Source organism: Terrapene carolina, unplaced genomic scaffold (assembly GCF_002925995.2).
Source record: "Terrapene carolina triunguis isolate 2854851 unplaced genomic scaffold, T_m_triunguis-2.0 Scaffold50870, whole genome shotgun sequence".
Taxonomy (NCBI): domain Eukaryota; kingdom Metazoa; phylum Chordata; order Testudines; family Emydidae; genus Terrapene; species Terrapene triunguis.
The window spans coordinates 1,286-27,882 of NW_020715221.1; the positions used below are offsets into that span (position 1 = coordinate 1,286).

The following is a 26,597-nucleotide window of genomic DNA, read 5'->3' on the forward strand; positions in this document are numbered from 1 at the left end:
CAAATCTGTCTGTACTGAATCTTTTATTCCCATGACTATTTCTTCTGTCCTCCTCCTGGAGGGTTGAAGGAAAAGTGTATTTCCCCCCCTAAGGAAATAACGGTTTAAGAATTTGAGGTATAATGTAACTTTTCAAATGATAAATAAGTTAAAATTAACTGAAAACTTGTGCATAGGCACATTTGAACATATATTTAATTCCCCACCCATTAGTCTTCATAACTGAAAGTTCTCCTCCAACAAAAGCCTTAACTCTACTCTGTAGTGACACTATGAAAGGAAAAAAAAATCTAATGTGTCTTTAAAAATCAGTTTAATCTTATCTGGGATCACAAACACTTAAAATGACTCAGTCATAATCACATTGTTTTTGCACGTTGTCACTACAGAGCAGGGTTCAGGTTGTTGAGTGCCCTAACTATGCATTTCCATATGGTAAGTTGCTTAGGTTTCTTTTAAGTTTAACTCTAATTGTGTATTTCCTGGGTTTATAACACTTGGTTTGGGGATAATACAATATCCTTGCAATGTATTCAACCTTAAAACTACTGATATAAAGTCAACCTTCCTTATCCTTAACTCCATTTTAACATCAATTTTTTTACTGGGAATTATTAAATGATAATGGGGATTTTAAGCTTTCTCCGAAAGCAGCTGGTCTCACTCATTGTTAGAGATATGTTGCCAGATTAGAGGACTCAGTGGTCTTTTCTGATATGTTCTTCAGATGTCAAATACACAAAATATTCATGTGAAAAAGTGCTGTCACTCAGAGCCAAGTATTTTTGTTTTGTAGTCTTATCTTGCTGAATATTCAAGGTAAGCCAAAGGCACCTCATTGACATTGGTGCTGGTATATTTACAATTCTTGTTTTTTTTCTTTCCAGGTTTTGGCTTTGGTTATTCTGTTATAAATGGCCCAGCTAATGCAACAGTCCTAGCTGGTTCAGAGGCCCGGTTTAACTGTACTGTGTCACAAGGATGGCAAATTATCATTTGGCTTTTAAACGGGAATGCTGTTTTCACAACAACTCACTCTGGAGGAGCTGTTGTAACAATGGATCGCTTCACTCAGCAAAATTATACCAGTGGTGAGAATTTTACCTCAGAGCTGATCATCCACAACGTCCAACAGAATGATTCTGGTAAAATAGAATGCAGCATCCAAACTGGTGTCTCCAACAGCTATGCCTTTCTTTCTGTGCAAGGTGTGTATGCCTTTTCATTTTTGTCACAGAATTTTTATTAAATTATACTTAACAGAAATCCTGTGGCACAATGCCAAAATTACCAGTCTGTATGTGTACCGACTTTCAATGAATGCCCTACGCCTGCTATATTTCTCATCTTGAAAGATGGATCAGTAATTTCATGTACAGATTGGCATTCCAGAGGCTGCCACTGCAAAAGACTTCAGTTGTGCTCACTTTTTCCTGTAGCAGCTCTTACTCTGTTTTGGGTTGTGTGAAAGTGCCAGAAGCCTGTATCAGTGCTGCCAGCCATCAGTCAAAAACAATCTCTTTTGGCCAAAGTCTTATGGATTTTTTTCTCATTTTTGTACATAAAACTTCTTTTGCATTTAAAGTAGAGCTTCTTCCTACTGTCTGACCTAGGAATAGTCAGTCTCCACCCAGTTTGTGTTGGGGTTTAGCCTCTGAGTCACAAGGTGATATCCTTCGTGTGACTGCTGCTGTACACTACAGCTTCCAGGATACAGTAAACCTTTCATGTATATCAGACATCCTCTCTGTAGGTTTCCTCAAGCATCATTATTAAGAAAGTGCATCCAATAAAATGGAATCTTCCCTTCATCTACTACTCATTTGTCCAAAAAAGAAGACGCCTGATGCCCAGAGCATCACCTTTCTATAAACTTTCCGTGATAAACCTGAAGAACATCTCTAAGAGGTAACAGAGAAATAAAACCCTGATGACACATGGTCCTTTAGCTGGTGCAGGAGATATTTCAGTATGGCCAAAGAGTGACACTTCCAAAGCTTTCATTGAACAGATGGTGGAAAACTAAGTCTAGTTGTAAAGCCAAAATGGACTATAACATGGCCAAGAAGCTGCAATGGCTCCACATTTATCTCATGTAAACAACATCCCTATGTTTTAGGTCTTCTATTTTATTTTAATTATTTTTTTAACTTGCAAATTTCAAAATGTGATTGATTTTTGGTAGCAAAAGATTATTTAAAATTGGCAATAAGACACCATTGCAGTTAAATATTCTGAAGGAACAAATCATCTTTTCCCCCCACAGTTAATGGATCTTTGTTCATCAAAGATCACAACTCGGCAGTAAGAAAGAACGAAACAATTGAAATTGTTTGTGAAGCCTTAGGATGGGCTCCAGCTCCAAACATGACCTGGATGATAAACAACTCTTTTGTAGATAAGTCCAGGTATGTTACTAACCACAGTCAAGGATCTAATGATCTTCACAATGAAGAGAGCACCTTAACTTTGACTCCGATGGCCAATGAGACGCTGACTTGTTTAGCTTATATAGAGGCACTCCCTAAGCCCCAGAATGCAACTGTAACTCTTATTGTGCAGGATTCTCTTGCAGGTAAGTGAACAGTCTCTATACTATGCCTTTTTGTTTTATTTTGAAAATCTTTTATTCCAGTTTAAGCAACATGACACCTGCAAATGTAACAGAATCAAACTCCAGGAAACAGTACAAACATCACATAGTGTTAAATTCACTCCTGTCAGGGGCGACTCTCGCTTTTTTGCTGCCCCAAGCATGGTGCTGGTGCCTGGAGCCACCGCTGACTCCTGTGCCGAGTACCAGCACAAGTCCTGAGCATCACTAAATTCTCTTTATTTGGAGCAGCACAAGGGAAGCAGAACTCTCCCTAATGCTTATTAAGGGCTTCATTGCATACAAAATTGGATTTTCTGCCTTTTGCATGATCTCACCCCATGAATTTAGGCATTGAAAAAAATTGATTCAGGCGACGAAATAACAATAGATTTCTATCTGTCAGTCGCATAAACATCTTTTGCTATGTCTTGTTTGCGCAGGACTAAATCCTAATGTGAAATCCTGGCTCTACTGAACTCTGAAAGTTTTGCCATTGACTTCAACAGAAGTAGGATCTCACCCCTACACTCAACCCAAAGTAAACACTTGTGCACAACAGAATGCACCCCACAAGGTTACACAGCAGGCATGAAGCTGTTCTGCCATTGCAGTTACGGCCTAGGAACCATACTGTGTGTGGTACCCACCGTGCTTCCTCCTGCGGGGTGCTGGCTGTTCCATCAGCCATGGATGACTGTAGAACAGTGGCATTCCAGCCGCATGCACGTTCCCAAGCTTCACTCCAACTCAGAAATTGCCATGCTCGATCAGACCAGTGGCCCATCTCGTGCAGTGTCATGTTCCAGATAGTGGCCAGCACCCAAACATATTGCTAAGTTCCTGGCCTCACCAGCAACCTGTGGCAATTAATCCCACAGCTTAATATGACCACGATGCCAGGGGAATCACCAACCAGCTGGATAAGCTGAGCTGCCGCCTGCATTGTGCTGCCTGAGTAGCACAAAGCTAGCGGAGCTAGGGGCCAGGATCTGCAAACCTGTTTTTGAGGTCGTGATGGATGGTTTTCTTTTCCAAGCGCTAGCACAATAAGAACAAACAGGACTAGATCCTCAACTGGGGCTAAGCAGCGCTTGGTGAAACAGAGGGAGGAGGCATGAAAATGCCCTTTTTGGCCCTTCAATCTTGGGAATTATCTAGCCATTTGTTCCCAGTGCTGTAAAGCAGAGGAGTTTCAAGGCTGCTGGAATTAACACCAGCTGCTCATGGTCTCTAGGGGCTGTTACAAAAGGGGAGATTACTGGGGCACAAGGACACTTTTTTCACCCTTCCTAGGGTGGGAGCTGGAGGAGTGGTGTAGAAGCCGTTATGGTGACTCTGTGCCACCCAGAGTTTCCCCTAGGCAGAGGAGGTCCTTAAATCCATGTTTCTTTTACTGATTGGGTGAGCGTGGAAAAAAGGAGCTGAGCTTTTGACATCAAAGTGACAGCTCTTTGACTGAGTTGGCACCCCTCGGAGTGTTATGTGATATGTGACCCATTCCGTGTTCTGAAATGGGTGGCGCTGGCATGATGTATAAAAGGCATTCAGATACTACAATGACGGGTGTGGTATAAAAACCTAGATAAATAGATAGGCAGATTGGCTGGGCCTTTTGCTTTAGTGTGAGACATTGTTAGCAAGTTTCTCAGGACCATCTACTTTGTAATGCAATTGAAAAAGGCCATTTTACTAGTTTTAATAAGACTTCCTCTAAGTTAAATTGCTTCTAATTACTGACTAAACAAAAGAGATCTGTCCTGAGGACTTAATAAAATGATTACATTCCCCGGCCTACTCATTCTAGAGCTATTGAGGCATCCACTCACAGTTTCCATAGTTACATGCTGTACATTAAAAGAGGAGAAAAACAGATGTCACAGACACAATTAGTATATAATTAGCGATCATATAGGACCATCATGCATTCCTCTTTGGGAAAATGATTATGCAGTAACACACTCAAGATTTCTCAGCATAGGCATAGTTTGACGTCTACATTTGGAGGGGTGGCTCCAGTCAAGCCAATGGGACCACGCGTGGGGGTGGGGGTGGGCAAACTCTGATTTGGGGGGTCCGCAACTTTTACCATGATTTCAGGGGCTACTTAGGGAACTGAAAACTCTAATGTTTTTGCAGATAATAATTTAGAAATATCTGATAGGAGCACTGTATTGAATTCCTATATCAAGAAAGAAAATTAAATAAATATTAGACCCATTCAGCTCTAATACTAACATGTTCTGACATCTTGTGGCAAGTCGCTTATGGGACACTGGTTAGGTTTAAAATTGTAATGTATATTCCTACTCAGATACCCTTACTAAAGTCAGAAGGGACCATCGTGATCATCTAGCCTGACCTCCTGCACATTGCAGGCCACAGAACCTTACCCACCCACTCCTGTAATAGACCCCTAGCCTCTGGCTGAGTTACTGAATTCCTCAGATCATGGTTTAAAGATTTCCAGTTACAGAGAATTCACCATTTACTCTAGTTTAAACCTGCAAGTGACTACTATGCCCCATGCTGTAGAAAAAGGTGAAAACCCCCATGGTCTCTGCCAATCTGACCCACCAGGCAGATACCTGGGAAAGAATTCTCCGTAGTAACTCAGAGCCCTACCCATCTAGTGTCTCGTCTCCATCCATTGGGGATTTTTGCTACAGGCAGTCACTGATGGGCCACATGCCATTGTGGGGAGTCCTGTCATACCAACCCCTCCATAAACTTATTAAGCTCAATCTTGAAGCCAGTTAAGTTTTTTGCCCCCACTGCTCTCCTTGGGAGGCTGCTCCAGAACTTCACTCCTCTGCTGGTTAGAAACCTTTGCCTAATTTCGAGCCTAAACTTGTTGATGGTCAATTTATATGTGTTTGTTCTGGGGTCCACATTGCTGCTTAACTTAAATAACTCCTCTCCCTCTCTGATATTTATCCCTTTGATGTATTTATAGAGCGCAGTCATATCTCCCCTCAGCCTTCTATTCGTTAGACTAAACAAGCCAAGCTCTTTGAGTCCATTCCTCAGATCATCCTAGTAGTCCTTCTCTGCACCAGTTCCAGTTTGATTTCATCTTTCTGAAACATGGGAGATCAGAATTGCACACGATATTCCAGATGAGGTCATTTGATCCTTTATTTCACTTGTAACATCTGAAAGGAGAGATGGCCAAAGTAAGGCTTGCTAGTTGAATTTCCTAGTGTTTTATTTAATGTCCGAGGCAAGGCATCACATAATGTTACATTGGGCCTGGCCCACAGGGACTTAACTAATCTGTCAGTTAGGCTATGTCTACACTAGAGGCCTTACACTGGCACAGCTATACCGATGCAGCTGCGGTGCTGTAAGATCTCTTGTATAGCTGCTCTATGCTGATGGCAGAGAGCTCTTCTGTCAACATAATTAAACCACCCCAACGCGCGGTGGTGGCTATGTCGGCAGGAGAAGCTCTCCCACTGACATAGCTCTGTGCACACTGCCACTTATGCTGGCAAAAATTATGTTGCTCAGGGTGGTGTTTTTTTCACACCCCTGAGTGACATAAGTTTTGCCAACATAATGGTAGTCAAGTATCAAGGGATAGCCGTGTTAGTCTGTATCCACAAAAACAACAAGGAGTCCGGTGGCACCTTAAAGACTAATAGATTTATTTGGGCATAAGCTTTCGTGGGTAAAAAACCCACTTCTTCACATGCATCTGAAATCTGTTAGTCTTTAAGGTGCCACTGGACTCCTTGTTGTATAAGTGGTAGTGTAGACATTAGAGAGACTAAGGTGAGGGCTTCCTCACGCACAATTTAGCAAAATACTATAGTTCTCCTGGGGCTGCAGTCCCTGGGACAAGCAGAAAGATCAAACAGGGAAGAGATTAATTAAACTGCCAAACTGGGAAAAGCAGATGATAATGATGACAGCAGTTGAGATGGGGAGGGGGATGGAAAGGAAAACTGGGAAGTCTGTGGGTGTTTATTTTTCACACTGATTTATATGGAAGTGTTAAACCATACCGGCAGCAGCTGCTCCAGTTCCTTACAGGCACATTCATGGTGTCCATAACATACTGAACTATGAGGGACAATGTGGTACAATGCCATCTTGCAGACACTGCAGGTAACTAGTAGGAAGTAGGCTAGGCTAGACACAGTCAGAGGGTATGTCTTCACAGTAACTGGGAGGGAGGTCTAATTTGCAGCACGGGTAGACAAACATACACTAGTTTTGCTCAAGCTAACATCTACAAATAGCAATGTGGCCCGGGCAACACGGGCAGTGGCTTGGGCTAGCCGCTTGAGTACGTATCCAAGGGATCAGGCGGGATTGTACTCAGATGGCTAGCCCAAGCAGCTGCGTGTACCACTGTGGCCACACTGCTATTTTTAGTGCACTAGCACGAGCAGAGCTAGTGCATGTACATCTACCCCCACTGGGATTTACGCCGCTGCTGGGTAGATGTACCCATAGAGTTCTCTGAGCCAGACACTGGATGCAGTCTCATCCATTACGTTGTTGACATCACGTAACAGCTTTTTACTGAAACCTAAGAGACTCCCTGGTTCTTCAAGAATACTACAGTCAGTCTGTTCTCATCCATGTTATAAAAAGAAAATCTGCTGTGTTTTGCACACAACAATCTCATTTCCCCCTCCGCTAGATTATACAGAAGATCTCTTGTAATGGATTCTAGTGATACACAGTAGGAAGTACCTTTCCTGCTAGTTCCCTTTCAATCCTGAAAGATGGCTGTGCTCCACTGCAGTGAAAATTCCACACAAATCTCATCTTAAACAGAAGATTCAGGTGAAAAAGAAATGAAGGAAGATGATTCCTTAAGCAATTCACTTTTTTAGGTTTATTGAAATATCTGAAATTATCCTGGGCACTTTACTTGTAAGACTTGTTTCAAGCATGTAAAGTTTCCTGACATCAATGTGCAGGCTTTTTGTAGCCCTTGATCTCAACAGAATGACAGTGAATGGGACTGGTTAAAGTATGCATGCTGAAGGAGTTCCCACAGTATGGAAATAACTTAGAATTAATGTGAAAGATGCTATTAGAGAATATGCTGACAGGAGACTTATTAGACGTATATTAACCTGAGGTTATAGAGTATGGATAAAGTAAGGGAAAGAATTAAGGACACTTTTAGAACTCCAAGTATATGATTATTATGCAGTGCAGGTTTCTTGTGCTTAGCTTTTCCTATCAATTAATATTGAATTTCTAATGATAATTAGAGTCTTCTGCTTTTAAATCAACATAGTTCTTGGGAATCACAAATGTTAAAAACACTTCTCCTGAACAGAGTGATCATTTTGAGTGACAAATACATTGGAGAAGAGCTGGTACAGAGCACAGGAGCAGTGCCATTGGCATCTTCCTGCTTCTACATTCCAATGCTGGCAAGTCTTAGTGATCCATCTATGTCAAAGCTCAAGGGCAGGCTCTGAACAAACACCTTCCCTTGCTCCCTCTTTCTGCTCTGTGCTGCCTGAAAAGCAGACTATTCCTGAATTTGACCTGAGCAGCCATCTTACTTTGGCAAATGAATAGGCCATGAAGGCTCAAAGGCAGGTTAAATGAAAATCACAAGAACAAATGAAGCTGTTGTAAGAACTATTCCTCAAATCTTAGCATCCCAGTTGCTGAATTTACCAAGAAATGTGAAACTAATGAAAGTGTAGTGTTTGCCAAAGTATAACATTGCAGCTAATAAACAGAAATCTTAGGCTATCACATATGGAGATCTGTTTCTAGGACTCACTAAAAAAATATTGACTAACATACCTCTATTAATCTATATACTGCTTGTATCTAACCTTGATATGACTTAGCACAACACATTATTTTCTGCATGTGTCTTATCACAAATCTGTATTAAAGTTAACTGAGAAAGGTATTACAAGAAGCTAAATATAAAAACAAGATCTTAAAATAAGAGTACTCAAAATAACTGATATTTGGTAGCAATAACTTATTAAAAACATCATTAAACATACAGGCAAGATTAATATTAATTTCATATTTTAACTACCTTAAAATCCCCATAGCATTTTGTATGGCACAAAATAAAATAAAATAAAATAAAATGCAGATTTATGCTGTAGATTTATTTCTTCCGTGCAAAAAAATCACAAAACACTTCACAATTGATTTATACATATTAACTACGAGGCTGCAGATTATAATATACTGGTAACCTCAGAAGTTATGGTTGAGGCAGAACAAAAGCTATACAAGGCCAATCTTAGGAAGAATGATTGAAGACAGAGACATTAAGGGCTTGATTCTGCTTCCCTTAATGTAAAATGGGAGTTTGCCACTTATTTAAATGGTAGCAGGATCTGGATGGTTAGTTTTCTCAGAGAGTGCATTAAGAGCCCTAGACCAGAAAGAGGGATGAAACTTGTTGTGATGAGGTTTGAAGGCGGACAGGATTCAGAAAGATGCACAGAGAAGGAAGGTGTTTCAGAGGTGAGCACAGAATGGGAGAAGGATTGGTTGTTCAAATAAACTGGGATGAAGGGGGGAAAAAATCTGCTGTTTGACATGTGTAGAGAATGAAGTGAACAGAAAGTATTGGGGGGAATTAGGTGTGTTGTGTGTGGCCGGAGGAGGAGGATGGCTGCATCCATACACAGGATTTCCATTACTCTCCATGGAATTAATGTTCACACACATAAGGGCAAAATATCCTCTTAGGAGAGAGAATTAATAATGACTATTGAAATGGAGACAATACATTCTTGAAGTGCTCTAGATGGGTAAGGATATGTATTAAAGTTGGAATCCAGGAACATTTTGGGTAGTAGTTTACAATTAAATCCAGGAGCAGCCCCTCAATGCTTAATTTGGTTAATTTGCACGATCAATTTACGTGCTGATAGTTCATAAGGATTAGAGAAGAGACTAAACTGAATAATTTGTGAACCATCCAATCTTTGGAGTGTTCAGAATCCAAATTCAAGTCCAAATTTTGCAGCTGGGCTATTATGCTGTAAGGGGCCAATCCAAAACCCCAGAAGAACATCTGCAAACTTTGGTGAGTCTGAAACCTGTATCCAAATTTTGCCATTCAGGCCCATCTTTAATTAGGAACACTAAAAAGGACATGACACACACAAATCCAGTGCAACAGAGGCAGTATTGTCAAGTCCGTACAAACCTTGTGCTTTTGGGTTGGATTTGAAGTTTGTTTTTAATATAGCTACCAGGGCTATATTTTGGACTGCTTTTGGAGGCGGCCTTAGCTTTTGGGCTGAGGCTGCTCACTGCAGTTAGGAAGATCAAAGATTGGTCCAGTTAGTAAAGAGCACCACAGATATTGGATGAGCCTGATGGACAGGGCCATATTACCATCAGAAGAAGTGTCTATTGCAGGGGCGGGCAAAATTTTTGGCCTGAGGGCCGCATCGGGTTTCGGAAATTGTATGGAGGGCCGCTTAGGGGAGGGAGTAGTAGCCCGGCCCCCACCCCCTATCTGACCCCCCGGGACCCCTGCCCCATCCACCCTCCCCACTCCCTGTCCCCTGACCGCCCCCAGAACCCCTGCCCCTGACTGCCCCCCGCCACCCCATCCAACCCCTCCTCTCATTCCTGACTGCCCCCCGGGGACCCCTGCCCCATCCAACCACCCCTTCTCCCTGTCCCTTGACTTCCCTAGGAACCCCTGCCCCGACTGCCCCCCGCCAGCCTATCCAACCCCCCTCTCATTCCTGACTGCCCCCCGGGGACCCCTGCCCCCATTCAACCCCCCTGTTCCCCACCCTCAGACTGCCCTCACCCCTATCTACACCCCCGCCCCGACCACCCCCCTGTACTCCTCTGCCCGCTATCCAACCCCCCTGCTCCCTGCCCCCTTACTGCGCTGCCTGGAGCACCGGTGGCTGGCGGTGCTACAGCCGTGCCGCCCGGCTGGAGCCAGTCACAAAGCACCGGGTCAGGCCCCGGCTCTGCAGCTGCGCTGCCCCAGGAGCTCACAGCCCCGCCGCTCAGAACATCGGTGGAGTGAGCTGAGGCTTCGGGGGAGGGGGAACAGCAGGGGAGGGGCTGGGGGCTAGCCTCCCAGGGCAGGAGCTCAGGGGCTGGGCAGGAAGGTCCCACGGGCCGGATGTGGCCCGCGGGCCATAGTTTGCCCACCTCTGGTCTATTGTATGTTGACAACTAGTTAAAGGTAAAAGCTATCAATTTAATGTTGATTATTTTGAGGGATATATGGTGAGCAACTTTTGTTTGTGGCAACCAGAAACAGGGATACATTGAATGATTTTGAAATCACCCGATTTAGCATTATAGGTAAAAAAAAATAATCGAATCATAGTTATGTGAAAACACCATAAATGCATATTGTACATCACTATGCAATATTATATGTTATAGTCCAGGATGCAGGAATGTGTTAAGGTTAGCAATCTCAAACTCAATAGATGTATTGTTAACATGCTTGTCCTTTACAGTGGACAACTGAGGTTTTTTTGAATTATTCACAATGAGTGTGATCTAATACCCGTTGAAGCCAATGGAAAGGCTCCCATTTGCTTTCAGTGGGGTTTAGATTGGGCTCAGAATGTCTACAAAATACATTTAAGTGGGAAGAATGAAGAAAATTAGCAGCCTAGGTTTGTCAGAAATATAACTTAGCAGCTAAAGTAGAATAATTGTAACAAAGAATTATCGTGCTCAAGGCATTTTGTGGTACTGGGTATCATCAATATAGGGTAAAGTCATTTTGAACACAAATGAGGAACACAATCCATCTCTTGTTTTAAATAATCAACAAGTAATTTAATAATGCTTCCAGAAAGTTGGTCATGCTCTTCAGAAAAAGAAAGGTCGCAGCTCTGCTACTGTAATGCTTCTTCATTTCATTTAATAGAAAATGGTAACCAAGAAGACAGCACGCGGACACGGACTATTATACTTGCAGTCACATTGTCAATTGGTTTTCTTCTTCTGATCATTATTATTTTTATAATAATATACTGCTGCCTAAAAAAGAAAGGTAAATGGATTTTTGCTACTGGATCTGCATTTTTTAAACCTTAAATTAGATTTAATCTATTACTATTTCAGTTAAAGCACAGTGCACAGTTTGGTGAGGATTGTTCAGGGCAGAGAGGTGATTCTGATAACCAGTGGCTTGTAGATACTACAAATAGTTGCCTGCTGACTTCTTCCGATATAACTTGTTTCCAGTGGAATTGGTGGCTCGTTAGTATTTCTGTCAATAGTAAAAAGGAAGGGTAAGATTTTCAAAAGTGGCTAAATGACTTAGAATACAAATCTCATTGAAAGTCAGTGTACGTCTACACCTAGATTTGTACAGCTATACAATGTACACCAGCTACAAATGCATTCAGTAATTTCTTTCCTAGCATTAATTTTCCATGTAAGTAAGTGCACCAGGATGTTATGTGACTGCAGACGGGAGGGGAAGGGGGCTATGAGATAATTTCTGTATTAAAATACAGTCTGAACTGTGAGAAAGTGGGAGAACCTCAGTAGCAAGCCTTATTTTATTTTGCTGTATTTTAAAACCATTTCTTCCTTTCTTTCAGAGTCCACCTATCAAAAGGAGTTGAGGTAAGTTGAATACCATGGATTCCCTCTCTGCTATGCCCCTTGTATGTTTCTGCGGCACCATAAAAGAGCCATTAGAGCCCCAGATCTGTCCAGGAGAGAACTGTGCAAGGCAGCTTTACACTGCCCTGTAAGGCCCCCATCGCAAGCCTAGACATAAGGGGTGTGCCAGGAGAGGTGAGGGAGGGCCACAGCCTATAGCACTGTGGGAATTCTGTGCAGTCACCCACAGGCTGCCCTTCTAAATTATTCTGGGGCCTCACTGGCTCCCCTCAGCAGCCCAGAACCCTAAGGAAGCAAAAGTGGCTCAAAGCCATCAGCATCACCCTCCCCCACCCCGGGATGCAAGTTTTATGCTGAGCCTCTTAGGCTACACTGCAAGCTACGGGTGTGATTCCCTGCTTGTGTACATATGCTCACTCTAGCGAGTATAAATAGCAGCATACCGGGGTTGCATGGGCAGCAGCAGCAGCTTAGCTGTGTTGAGTACAAACCTGCCCGATCCTTGTGGGTATGTACTCGGCACGGCTAAGCCATATTGCGGTGCTGCTGTGGCTATGCTATTATTTATGCTCGTGCCCGTTCTCATCAAGTTAGTGTGAGCTATATGGGAATTATACCCCTTGTTTGCAGTGCAGACATAGCCTTAGAGGTACAGCCCAAAATCTCATTCCACTTTTAGTTTTCTCCCCAAAATGATTATACAATCAAGGCTACATAATTGGAAGTTATAACAGATACTGTAAATCACTACCTTTAAAAAAAATAACCCCCCCCCCCACATCAGAAAATTGCCCATTACACTCATTGGAGTGAATCAGCAACACCATATTACTGAAAACTGTAACTGATGTTCCCATAAAACTTCTTTTGAAAACAATCAAAATGCAGGCGGGATAGCTCAGTGGTTTGAGCATTGGCCTGTTAAACTGAGAGTTGTGAGATCAATCCTTGAGAGGGCCACTTAGGGATCTGGGGCAAAATCAGTACTTGGTCCTGCTAGTGAAGGCAGGGGGCTGGAGTCAATGACCTTTCGGGGTCCCTTCCAGTTCTGTGAGATAGGTATATCTCCATTTTTTAAAATTTTATCTAGTTATTGAGTTCCAGATTCATCAATATACCTAAGCATGTGCTTAACTTATAAGCATGTGAGCAGTCCCAATAAAGCCAATGAGAATACTCAGGTACCCAAAAATTAAGCATATGCTCAAGTTCTTTACTGAATATGGGTTTAGATTTGATCCTATACTTCTAGATATTCCTATTTTGCACCAGATTTCCTCCAGCCTCAACACTTAGCATTTGCAATAAATTCCACAGGAGGTCACTGTGCACCAAAACAGCTCTCTCTTCCAAGTTTCAGTCAAGATAACAGTAGATTTACAACTTGCACAGAGTATAACCCGACTAGAATGTCTGTGGTACAGAAGAAAGGTTGAAACTGAGACAGATTGATGCAAATTAAATGAGACAGATTGGCAGACAAATTAGATGATGTCCCTTGCTTTTTTAAGGATCATAAGTTATAGTATATAAAAAGCGACCAGTGATACCTGTCAGCACTTCCTACTTAGTATCAGACGCATCTGAATACAAAGCAAACAAATTGTTTTTGCATTAGGTTGAAACACCTTAAAATGTAGGATCCTGTTAATCAATATTAAGATCCTATTTGTCAGTACTAATGTGAACAGAAAAACTTTTTCAGTGGGGTTACTTTGTGTAATTTTTTAGGTGTACACTGTGAATCCAACTATAGTTATTATATGCTTCTGGGATAGTTAACCCTACTTTGTTTTCTGTCTCCTAGCTATTTTTGATTACTTTGCCTCTCACCCCATGATACTTAAATTCTTTAGTAACATCTTGTGTGAAACCTGGTCAACAGCTGCTTGAAAATCTATCAACACAACTACAACAACACTACATAAATACATTTTGTCATTTGGTTCTCCTTTATCCACTGTTTTATTGACCCATTCAAAGAATTCTGAGAGATTAGTGAAATAAGGTTTCCCTGTGAAGAAACCATGCTGAATAGTCCCGATCATATCATGATCTTCCAGGTGTTTTATTTTTCTGTTTGTAATTATTGTTTCAACCAATTTATCAGGTACAGATGTATAAATTGGTTGGACTAAATCAACAAAGCATCTGAGGCCAAATGCAGGTCCAAGTCAATTTGTATTTTTGATTCAAATAAAACTGCTGCAAAAGTATCTGACATTGTGGCTCGTGTTCTGAGTCCTGACCAGACTCACTGTATAGATTAATTCTGCTAGGGCTGAACCTATTGGTATGTCTACACTGCAGTTTGACACTGGCCCGTGCCAGCTTACTCGGGCACACAGGGTTTGGACGAAGGGGCTGTTTAATCATCGGGTAGATATTTGGGCTCAGGCTGCAGCTTGAGCTCTGGGATCCTCCCACACCACAGGGTCTTAGAGCCCAGGCACCAATCTGATCTTGAATGTCTACCCTGCAATTCTAAAGCCCCTTAGCTTGAGCCCTGCGAGCCCAAGTCACCTGGCATGGGTCAGCCATGGATTTTTAATTGCAGTGTAGACATACCATATGATTCTCTGAAGAGGGAATCTACACAACAGATGAAGTCAGTAGTTCAGGGAGTGTACATGCTAAAACACAATGTTTGAATCTCTTGCCCTCATCCAGGTACACACCTGCTTGTCTCTATTCACGGAGGGCCCACAGAGTGTTTTTTCCACAGGTTTTGAAGGAGTGCAAGGCAGGGCATAACAGTTATGTCTGGTTGCCTCTTTCCTGTGTACACATATTATTAAAATAAAAAGAAGCTTGAATTTGGTCCATGGTAAATTAAGTTGGAGCTTCATGAAATGGTACATGCTTTTTAGTCCCTAGTCTAACACAAGAAGTCCTGTTGATTTCAGTGGGACTACTCACATGATTAAAATTAATCACATGCTTAAGTACTTTGCTGGCTCAGGGCCTTAGGGTTTAGATTGAATTTAGGAACTCAGCAAAACAAAGACTTTAAGTACATGTGCAACTTTACTCATGTGAATGGTCCCAATGAAGACAAAGGGGCTACTCGTGTTTAAAGTTACACACGAGCATAAGTGTTTGCAGGACTGGTGCGTTTTTTTTCTAATTATATCTATGAATGAGTGCTCTCTATCCCCAAATACTGCATTGGAGCGACTCTGGTTTCATATAGGGTTTTAAAAAACTCATTGCAGTCTACTCATCTGATCCTAACATCTATTTATTTAGATCTATAGAAGCATTGAAAATGCCCCTGTCTGACAGTCTAGGCACCTTGTATATTATGTTAAAAGTATAGAAATAAATGCAGCAATTTCCCCACATAACGGGAACAAAGAAAAAAATCCCACTCCAGCTACAAATCCCAGCCCTTCTTCTGCATACCTCTGCCCTTAGCTGGCTTGTCTCTCCCCAAAAGCCTGGGCAAAGAGATGGGCCTTGCAGCGTGCCCTGGAGGACCCCAGACTTGGGCTATTTGGAATAAATGACGAGTAAAATCCCTTGTAGCGCAACAGAGTGATAAATAGAGATGTATTATCTGTATCCCACTGGCTACAAATGTAGGCCCCCACCCTGCAAATGCTTACATAGGTGCTTAACGGAGGAGTAGTCCTATTGACTTCAGTGGGACGACACACCTGCTTGAGGTTGAGCATGTGTGTAAATGTTTGCAGGATCAGGGCCATAGGTCAGATTGTGACGGAGCCTTACACGGTGTGTTTGGGAGGGTGCACACAAGAAGCCTCCTGTTGCCTTGCACAGCTTGCAAAAAGACCTGTCAGTTGTACCCCCTCCATTTAACTCCAGGTGTGCATCTCACCCCAAAGGGGAGCTTGGTGGGTGGGAGGCAGAGGCAGAGTCATAGCCTGGCCTCCCCACCAAACTGGCCCACTGAACCACCGGAAGCCGCTTGCACCCTCCTCTATGGTGTGGGGAGGCAGAGGGACAGACTGCATAGTCCTCCTGCGCACAGGGGTACTCTCCCTATTGCTCCCAATGCAGGGCTGTGGTTAAATTACACAATCGAGGTCAGAATATGGGGTTGTGCTTTAGTTTTTACAAAAATTTTGAACTGGGTCACAGACTTGAAGTCTTAAGATGTTAATCATCTTAATTTCCCAAATGTTATTAAGCAGCTGATCAGAACTTTTTAAGCAAAGCCTAGTTAGGATTTATACAAGACCGTGCATGCAGTGGGTAAATTCTTTCAAGGATTATACATTATTTTTCTTTACTTTTTTGGAAGTTGGATACATCTGCAAGTCCTTTGACCCAGATCCTCAAAGGTATTTAGGTACCTAACTTCCATGAAAATCAATGAGAGTTGGTGCTGAAATACCTTTGAGAATTTGTGCCTCTCTCTCTGTTGGATACTGCCTAAGAATGCTCATAGAATGTAGGTTTTAATGATTGGAATTTTTATTTCCAGAAAAGTTTCAACTAAGAAAACCAATGATGGCAGTGTGAAGACCAGGAGAAGCAGTGGTAATGAAAACTCTGGATACAGTCCAGAGGACCCAGTGTACACAAAACAAATGCCAAGTGAGTCAAATATGTCAGTGATAATGAAGCAAGCGTAATAGAGTTGGCTCACCGATTTCCAAGAAATGTGCATTTTTTACTCCGTGCTACTTAAATAAAGTCTTAGAATACCCAATACATTATGGAAAACACAATATGTGCCTGACCCTATTCAGGAAAGTTCTGATCTCTCAGAATGCTAGGGTGTTTGGAGGCTTCCAAACACAGTTGTAGTTGTAGGGGTGGACACAAGGCCAGCGCTTCCACTAGGCGACCGTAGGTGGTCGCCTAGGGTGGCAGGATTTGGGGGGCTGCATTTTGCCGCCCTCAGCGGTAATTCGGCGGCGGGGGGGTCCTTCCCCTCCGGATCTTCAGCAGAAATTCGGCGGCGGGTCCTTCACTCGCTCCGGGACCCGCAGCCGAAGTGCCCCAAAGACGCAGAGCAGAAGGATCCCCGCCGCCGAAGACCCCAGGCCCCCTGAATGCTCAGAGGAGGAGCGCTGCCGCCTAGGGCGGCAAAAACCCTGGCGCCGCTCCTGGGTGGACCTTTGCCCAAAAATCTAAGTGAACGTGTGAACTGAGCGTTTGTGAAGTTGTAAAAACTTTGGTTATTAAAAAAAAAATCTTCCGTGTGCCTTTTCATTTCCAAATTCCTGCGAGGGCCAAAGACGGAGGTACCAGAATCCCACAAGGAAGGCTGATCTTGCAGTGATTTACAGTTTGACAGAAAGCAGAAAATGCAAGAAACATCACAACAGAGCCTGTGGGCATGAGATTTCCAATCCAGTTTTGCAGAAATTCCAATAGTTTAGCTAACTCTAGCAATGTTGGATGCTTTTCTGAATACAACCACACCTATGATTGTTTTATGGCTCGTCCATCACTATTATTTTGCTACCCATGTTACTTAATAATAATTGCAGTCGGTACAACCATATGTTTTTAGTTAATTCATGCAATAAATGTTGTATTGTTCATTCATGCAGTGTGACCCACAAAAGTACTACTCTAGGAATGATATCTCAGGGTAACATTTCAATATCCTCATAGTTTTTCAGGCATGGGTGGGTATTTCATGGTTTATTATCTTATACAATAGCACAGAGATATTCTTAGAGGATGATATATTTACGGATGATATACTTATGGAATGGTGAACCCCACTGACATGTTCAGCTTCCCGCCACAGTACATTCTGTTACCATGTAGTAGAACTCTTAATTAGATCTGGGCAATTTATTTGTGTGTGTGTGTGTGTGGGGGGGGAAATAGTAAATTACCCCACAAATACATTTTTGGGAACACTAAAAATATTCAAGAATTCAGGACAAATTTGGTGACTAGTTCAGCCAAAATAGGCTGATTTTTTTTAAATATTTAGTTTTGACATTTTCAAAATGAACTGTTTTGACGTTTTGTTCCAAAGGCACATTTTCTTGAAAAAATGCCATTTCAAACTGACATTTGAACCCTTTAGTTCAACCCAAATAATTTTTTCGCAGTGAGAAATATCAAAATACAATTTCAGTTCTAAAATAACTGACTTTTCCTCCTGCTTTTTCGGTTTGGCCACCGAACCAAAAAATTAATTATTCACTCAGCTCTATTCTTAACTGTATAGACTATATAATCCTGGGGGTGGGGAAGGTTAAAAAACCCAACAATTACATTTGTTGGTGGTGATTTTTATAATGTTTGCATTCACCGATGGTGACCACAGAGTGGTGGCTAGGGACTTGGTAGACCACTGACTGCTGTACCACATCTGGAAGATATAGGTGGAGGTACAAAAGTTGGAAAGAGCCCAATTCTTTGAACAGCTTAGGTTTCCTCACAGAAATACAGGGAAAAACAATTGTCCTTTGCAATCCTTTTCTCCATGTTGCTGAATATATGTATGAAAATATACTAGAGAGTTAAGATTTTAGCAATAAATGACTAATGTAATGCAAATTCCAGCTCCCAGACAGGAGGCCTGTTCTTGAACATATATAAACAAACAGTAAATGTAAATCTCAACCAAATCCTTGCTTGCCACTTGTATTTATAATCAGATTCTTTTTCTGTATCAAACATTTAAAGGATGTAAAATGATTGTACACAGTGTATAATCCAACTATGCACACTTTTTCCTAAAAAACAATTAAATATAAAGAAGTGCATCTACTACGAAGATTGCAGGGGTACGCAGAAGCAATATTTTGCTATTTCATAAAGTATAAACTTAGACAAGCTTAGATAAACTTCAGCAAGAAGATTCAACAGTCTCCTAGATGAGTTCCTTGAAAATTCATTTGGCAGAAGTAACTCTGCAAAACACCTACAGTAACAAATCATATTTTATTTTTATCCCAGAATGATTTATGGTTCATGCCATGTTGGACAGTGAATAACAATGATCTTATATATTCTTCTGTTACAGGAATCGCCCCTCTTCCCCCAATGGCCTCCAACTTTTATCGCACAGAAGAAGATTTAGAAGTCAGTTCCCCATCAGAGGTAATTGGCAAATAACCCACTGAGATCTTGACATTTTCATATAGCAAATATGTACTATACTTAGATCATGGATTTCTAAAGGACTCTGACATTTAAAAGCCAAGTCGGGCTCCATTCTGGCCTTCAACATTATCTCCTTTTAGTTTCTATGAAACGCCTGATTTCAGGACATACACTGGATGCTAATGCTAGTTTCTTAGATTTGCATCTAAAATTAAAAATCTAAAATTTGGTTTAAAAGATTTTTGTTTTTATTACAATGACGTTGCACCATCTTACCAGCCTGGGCTATAACTACGCAAGATCTAGGCTCCTTATCATATGCTCTTTTCTATTCCCAACCACCCAGTCCCATTAGATTATGGAGTTTTTTGCCCTGCTTTCAATGTGCAACATTTTCCTGCTTTTGTATGCTAGTGTTCTCCAGTTCATAAGATGCTGCAATTCAGTAGCACTGTATGTACATAGGGCCTGATCCAAACCACCGTGAACTCATTGGGTGAGTTTCCATTCATTTCAGCAGGGTTTGGATCAGGCCCATACTTCGTAAAATGTTTTGAGATGACATGGTGATATAGGTATAAAGTACACTACGGGGCATGCCCTTGGAACATGCTTTAATGCGATGGCTATTTTACCGGAACTTCTCTCAGGAAACTTTCCTGTTTCATTTCAATGGAGGTGGGAAGAAGGGGATGGACCATTATCAAAGTGCCATTGGTTAGGAAAGAAATGTGAGCATACTTTGTGGCATAAAAGATGGCAGTGTATCATTCACAAGACTATCTTCTCACACATTTAGCTGAGCTGGCTTCTCTGCCCTCTGTAATTCATGATCAGGATAATATGGAAGTTCATTTCCTCTATGATTTTTGTTCTTCTCAACACGTAAGTCTCTTGGTCTATTTGATTTGGAGCTGAGAACAATAGCTGTTACAAGAAAGCACCAGGATGACACTGAGTGACAGACTCAGGTGAATGTAGGAACAACAAAGTGACATGAAAAATGGTGTAGCTCAATTCCATAATGATCTCCCCTGTATAGTACAGAAGAAAGATATAGGTTACCACAAAGTAATAGTATGGCAAAACTGCAGTCCCTCGGTCACTATAGGGACTTAAAAAGCTAACTTCTATACACAGGTGTCTCCCTGGCCTCTCTTGTGTTACTCTCTCCTGAGAAGGCTTTGACTACTTGACCAACCACCTTTCTCCATCTAAGGTTCTTTTGTAGACAGAGCCTAGCACGCTGGTCTGTGAAACTCACGATGCAGTGTTTTTGTCAGAGTGCTAACTCGATAATTTCACAAATGCCCCTAGCGTTTCCTTGTTCACTTTGGAATATTGATATTGCAGGATTTAGTAAGTACTTAGCCATACAACAAAATCTTTCTGGGTTATGTATTTATTTTTCTAAAATAACTCAGAAAAGACCTTTTATGCCTGCATCATCCTCCTCTCCAAGGGTGAAATCCTGGCCCTACTGAAGTGAAAGAGAGTTTTGTCCATTTTGTCAGCCCTTTGCTATTCTAGATTTTCAGGCTTGTCAGATTTGGCATCTGAAACTACTGTTGGTGCTAGAAGTTACAAGTACACCAGTACATAGACACACATACCTGCTCACAAGGATAGGCCATTACACTGAGAGTTCTTTGTGGACTATTTTAGAACATTTTGCTATTGCATGAAGCTATGCACAATGAGAAGAATAGGTGTATTTATGTGTTTAAGTGCCCAGTACTAGGTGCCTAATATGTGTTTAAAATAGGCACAAATGATGTTACATGCTCAGAATGAGGTGCTGAGGCCTTGCATTGCTGACTACAGTCTAAGGGTGAGATTGTGACTTTAGACACACACAGCATCACTTCCTTTGCTATCTTGGATGGTTACTTGATACTGGTTCCACTGCACATGCTCTAAAATGCTGCACATATGCAAGTGTTTTTTCTGTGGTGTTACAAAACAACTGAAATGAAATACGACCAAATAATGGTTTCCATGTAGATTCATGTGGATTACTATTTACTGTTACTTTTAATTGAAGTTGAATGAATAGTTGTAGTACAAGACTCATTTTCAAATAAAACTTGTTTAAGAAAAGTTAGCTTTCAGGACAGCTAGCTAGTCTATTATTTAAACTCTCCCACTTTTGCATTAATTGAAGCTATTCCATTTGCAGCAGACACAGACTCACACATTGCTTGCTTGGCCTTTGCCTTGTACTGTAAATTGGGATCGGTGGTTTATAGAGCATGTGTGATTTGCACAGCTTTTATAAACCAGCTAGCCAGGCCTGATGCTCTTGGTTTGAAATCAGAATTTTCCTTCTCCTAGCTGGACTGCTGAGCCCCACCTGCCCAGGCTCACACATTAAAAAACAAAACCTCTGGACATGCTCAGGAAGACTATGTTGATAATCAGCATAAATATGCTAAGCAGTACTGAACTATCTGAGAAGGGGCATTACTAGGTACAGCTCTAAGCCTTGCAATACCATCAAAACTTGGAGGCCTCATAGTCTTTTGCTTCCACCATTCTTAAAGGGCCAAGAGGCCTGGTTGTCTGAGGATGTGTCAACACTGCAAAAAAAGACCTGCAATAGCGAGTCTCAGAGCTCAGGTCGTCTGACTCGGGCTCGCAGGGCATGTGCGATGGGGCTAAAAAATAGTAGTGTAGCCCTTTGGGCTCAGGCTGGAAGCTGGGCTCTGAGACCCACCCCCCACAACGGTTTTCAGAGCCTGTGCTCCAGCCTGAGCACCTACATTGGCACTTTTAGTCCCAGAGCCTGAGCCCTGCGAGACCAAGACACTTGACCTGGGCACCGAGACTCGCAGTTGCGGCTCTTTTTGTTGCAGTGTTGACATAACCTAAGATGAAACATCAGTTCTCTAGCCACTGTAGTAGTGGAAGCTGGGGATTGCGACTCCTTCATAATCACAGTAACAACACAGATTTGCATTTTCCCTGCATGCTTTCTTGCTGGGCCACGTGACAACATTTTCTTTATTTTCAGATTTCATGTCACCATTACAGATACTGACATTCTCACGAATTTTACAAGTCCTTTGACTCACAATATTTGGCATCTAAAATGAAAGATACAACTTAAAGCATGTATGTGCCACACAAGTGAATGTAGAACCTTGTGCCCATTCAATATGGCTGAAGCATGAAGAAGCAGAGTTCAGTATTTATTCTCTTGTTTGTGCCCTTCTCTGCTACCTCCTCGCTTAAGTGTAGTTTCAAGCTCTAACAGCTGGTAACACAGGCAGGAAATGCTGGTCTGCTCCACATTAATTTATCTTGTAAATTTGTAAAAGAGCTTTAGTATGCCAACTAACATCTCACCAATAGTCTGTCAGGAAAGAGTCAGTGATGTGGCATTCAGTTCCTATATACTCTGGTTTCTCTTCAGATTGTATAAATCTTTCATCTTTACTAAAGATTTCTGTGGACAGGAACATGTACCAGTCTCTGTACCAGTCCCATATGGTCTAGTGGTCAGGATTCCTAGTTTTCGCCCAGGTTCATTTCCTGCTGTGGGAACAGTGCTTTGGAGGGAGGGATAGCTCAGTGGTTTGCGCATTGGCTTGCTAAACCCAAGGTTGTAAGCTCAGTTCTTGAGGGAGCCATCTGGGGATTGATCCTGCTTTGAGCAGAGGCTTAGACTAGATGACCTCCTGAGGTCCCTTCCGACCCTGATATTCTATGAACATTCATGGGTTTATACAACACACTGAACTCTTGTTTATTTTGAATGAGATGTTTCAACATATAGAAAGCTGAGATCTATCTTCTGATGATATCTTGTATTAATTCACTGAAGAGTGAGCCTAGATCTTTCTCTATATTATTCAATTTAGAAACTTCTCAGGATAACTACTTAAAATAATCAAAAATCTTTCTGGGTAGCCATTATATTTCAGATGGACTGCTAGCTAACAAAAATATCACTAATGCAAAGGTGTGAGATATGTTCAAAGCAGTTGAAGATGCAACATCAAAATCATCACTAGCTCTTTTAATTGTTGCAACATTATCATGAACAGTTTGACAGCTGTCTTTCATTATCTCCCATTTTCTCACCATTGTCTGATAAGCTTTGGAATTTTTGGAACCCTGGATGGTCTTGCAATATAAAGATGAAGCATTTCTCTTAAACTAGCTGTCAGTCCAGTGTGCAGGCACACCATGGAAGGGCTGTGTTGTCTATCTCTGATTTCTCACATCAGAGAGGAAGACAGGGCAAAGTTACGGTGGTTTACATCTACATCAGTAACTGCAGGCACGTTCTTTTACAGAGGTCAAGAATTACTCTGAGGGTGAAAACTTTTTGCAATGGTATTTTACAATATGGTGAGAGAATGTTTTAGCAATCTAACCAACGTTTTGGTCCTCCACAGTAGAATATGGTTTCACATGATGTATAAGTGTCCCAACAAGACACTTTGTGTATTTTTACAAACTCCAGAAATTCCACTTTCCACTGTGTCTTCCGAGCACGATGGCCATAGATTCTCAATCTGAACACAGCAGATTTCCCCGTTAGCTCTTTGGCTTCTCAGTACACCTCTGCGTGTCTAACTCACACATGGTTGATTACAGCAGTTTTAATATTCTATAAGGAAGCCTTTCCAGAAGAGATGGTGGTTTTGCAATTTGTGGACTGAATCTATGACATTATTCTCAAACATGGTGGAAGATTCCCCCCCAAAAAACTGCTTTCTTGTAGTCTTCCCCTACAGATTCAGAAACAAGGCTTCCTGCCAAAAGATTGGCCACATTTGAACACCGACTGATCAATTACGGCAGCTGCCAATATGTCACACATGTTAAACACTGGGCTGCTCATTCAAGATATTAAATGTCTTGTCAACCAGGAAAAAAATCAGATGGCCACAGCCATATAACTGCCTGTTATTTGTTCTTGGTTGGTGATTACTGTTCAACCAAACAGCATGTTCAGTAGCCATCTACACTCCTGCCACTGCAATCCCGGGCACAGGCATCTATGCTTCTTGCTTGTCTCTCTCTGTCCAGGTACAGCAGACACTACCAGTGGCTCTTCTTCTTCCTTACCCTATTGCTCTTCTGGGTATTTTAATAGAAATGAAAAAAGGAGAGGGAGAGGAATTATGTGAAGAATTGTTTCCACATTCCAGGAGGATATGGGAGTGAAGACCCCAGCACCCGGCTCATGGTCCCTGGATGATAAGGAAGGATGAGTAAACATCTGGGCTTTTGGCAGTCCTTCCATGGAGGACAGGTGAGGGGAGTGAAGAACCTAGCTTCTAGCTCTTCCTCCCTGGAGGAGAAGGAAGAGGAAATGAACACACTTGCTCCCCACCCCCATTGAAGGAAAGAGAATGGGAAGTGAAGACCCAAGCACTTGTCTCTCCATCCCTGGATGATGGAGGAAGGGATTGAGATCTCCGTGCTTGGCTTCCTTGACACCTCGAGGAATCAGCAGAAAGAAGAACAGAAGCAGCAGTGGCAGCAGGAGATGGGCAGGGTTTGACGACAGGGCTTCATTTTCAAATGGTATTCATGCCTGGAGAGATTGACTATAATGCAAACACAATCACTGAGAATGAATAGAATCTGAATCCAAATATTAGCATTTTTCCTAGTCAAAACTATATGTGTGCTCTGATAGTATTGTGAGTACTATTATGTTCATAATGTACTCACTGCAGTGCAAATAAAGTAGTGTGCAGACATCAGAAATATCATACCCATAGTACTGACATCTTAGGAGGACTGAGAGGAGGTCTTGTACATTCAGGCCGTATAGTGCCACAAATAGGATTGCTCTGACCTTTATGTTTGTCTTCAACTCCTTGTGGATTCACATGTACTGATCTAGCCACAAACATGCTGGGTATCTATCATCATGTGATCATTCAACGTGCATTCTGATCATAACCTGCTTCCTTTTCTCATACAGATCTCAACACATGTAAGGTGGCAGTCATCTCAGGTCCCCAGATCATCACGTTCTCTTCCATACCACACTTCCATTTCACCTGTGCATCACCTTAATCATCATAGGCAGCAGCCTAAGACACAAAACTACAAGAGGCACCAAATAAGGACCCCTCACTCAAGGATCATTTACCCCAGGACCCTGCAATCCAGAAGCCAGCATCCACATACCAGGACCCTGTACCGCCAGAAATACCAACACAGACATCAGCACCCACACACTACGGCCCGGCATCCCAGAACTCAGCAACTAAAAGGGTCAGCACCTACAAACAAACAACAACTCAGAAGTAAGCACCCACAACCCAGGATCCACCAGCCCCAGGGGCAGCAAATCAAGAACCAGAACCCTCCTGCCAGGACCAAACAATTTGGGGGTCAGCAACCCCAGTCAAGGAACCAGAAATCCACAGGCCAGAACCCCCAACTAGTGACTCAGAAACCAAAGGATCCTCATCTGTAATCCAGGAATCATCAATCCAGAGGCCATCACCAGCAACTCAAGACTGAACAAACCTGAAGCCCTCACCTGAACCTTAGATCCATCAATCTAGGAGCTGCCCCTTTGATCTTCCATACTATCAAGTGCAGCAGCATTACTTTTGTTTTTACAAACCTTCTACCTTTTGTTTTGCTCCTCCTTTCAGATTTAGAAATTGTTGGTTTTGGCTCTCCTTTCCTCCATTATAATCAGGAAGGTTTTGGTTGGGTCTTCTTTTTTTTCATTTCCTCCATTATTGAGTTCCATGTTTGTGTCTTATTTCCCTTGTTTAAAATAAATTCCATGTGTTTAGCATATTGTAACATTCTGTACTGATTGATTTAAACATTTCTTCTGTACAGTACATTCCCCAGCCTACATGAAAATTAGATGCAAAGTGTTAGGCATTTAGGGCCTAATCTAGCACACAATGCAGCCAGTAGAAAAACTCCTATTGACTTCAATAGGCTTTGGATCAGGCTTCTGATTAGGATCTTACACCATGTTGACATCAAATTTGGCATTTACTTTTCAATGCCTAACAAGATGCTATTTTAAATTACTAGATGGGATTTGGCACCAAAGATTTTGTTTACATAGAAATCCTTGCTCCCTACTCCTTGGAGTAAAGCGCTCAGGAACATACAGTGTCTCTTTATATAAACTGGCAACATGGAACAACACAGACAACAGCTGTCATGAATTAATCTCATCAGAATAGAAACTAATGTAAAACGTTCAAAGACTATGAATACTGGTTCTTTTGCACAGCAACTGCACTGATCAGTTCATACCATAAGCAAAAGATTTGGCAAATCATCATAGGGAAAACTAATGCTGTAGCATTTATCAGTTTAAAAACGATATGATATAAATATTGAGCTAAGGAGAAAATTGCCAGCAAGCAGAAGA

General features: G+C 41.9%; 1 protein-coding gene across 1 annotated transcript; it reads left to right on the forward strand.

Annotated features, from left to right (window-relative positions):
* Nucleotides 1–887: 887 nt before the first annotated feature.
* LOC113405785 (immunoglobulin superfamily member 5-like) lies at nucleotides 888–25,822 on the forward strand (the record flags this gene model as incomplete). Its single annotated transcript, XM_029914422.1, has 7 exons — nucleotides 888–1,208; nucleotides 2,267–2,575; nucleotides 11,469–11,594; nucleotides 12,151–12,175; nucleotides 16,626–16,738; nucleotides 19,140–19,216; nucleotides 25,167–25,822. Coding segments are annotated over 7 exons (1,472 nt in total), but the record flags the coding sequence as incomplete, so codon positions are not given.
* Between the last annotated feature and the right edge of the window lie 775 nt (nucleotides 25,823–26,597).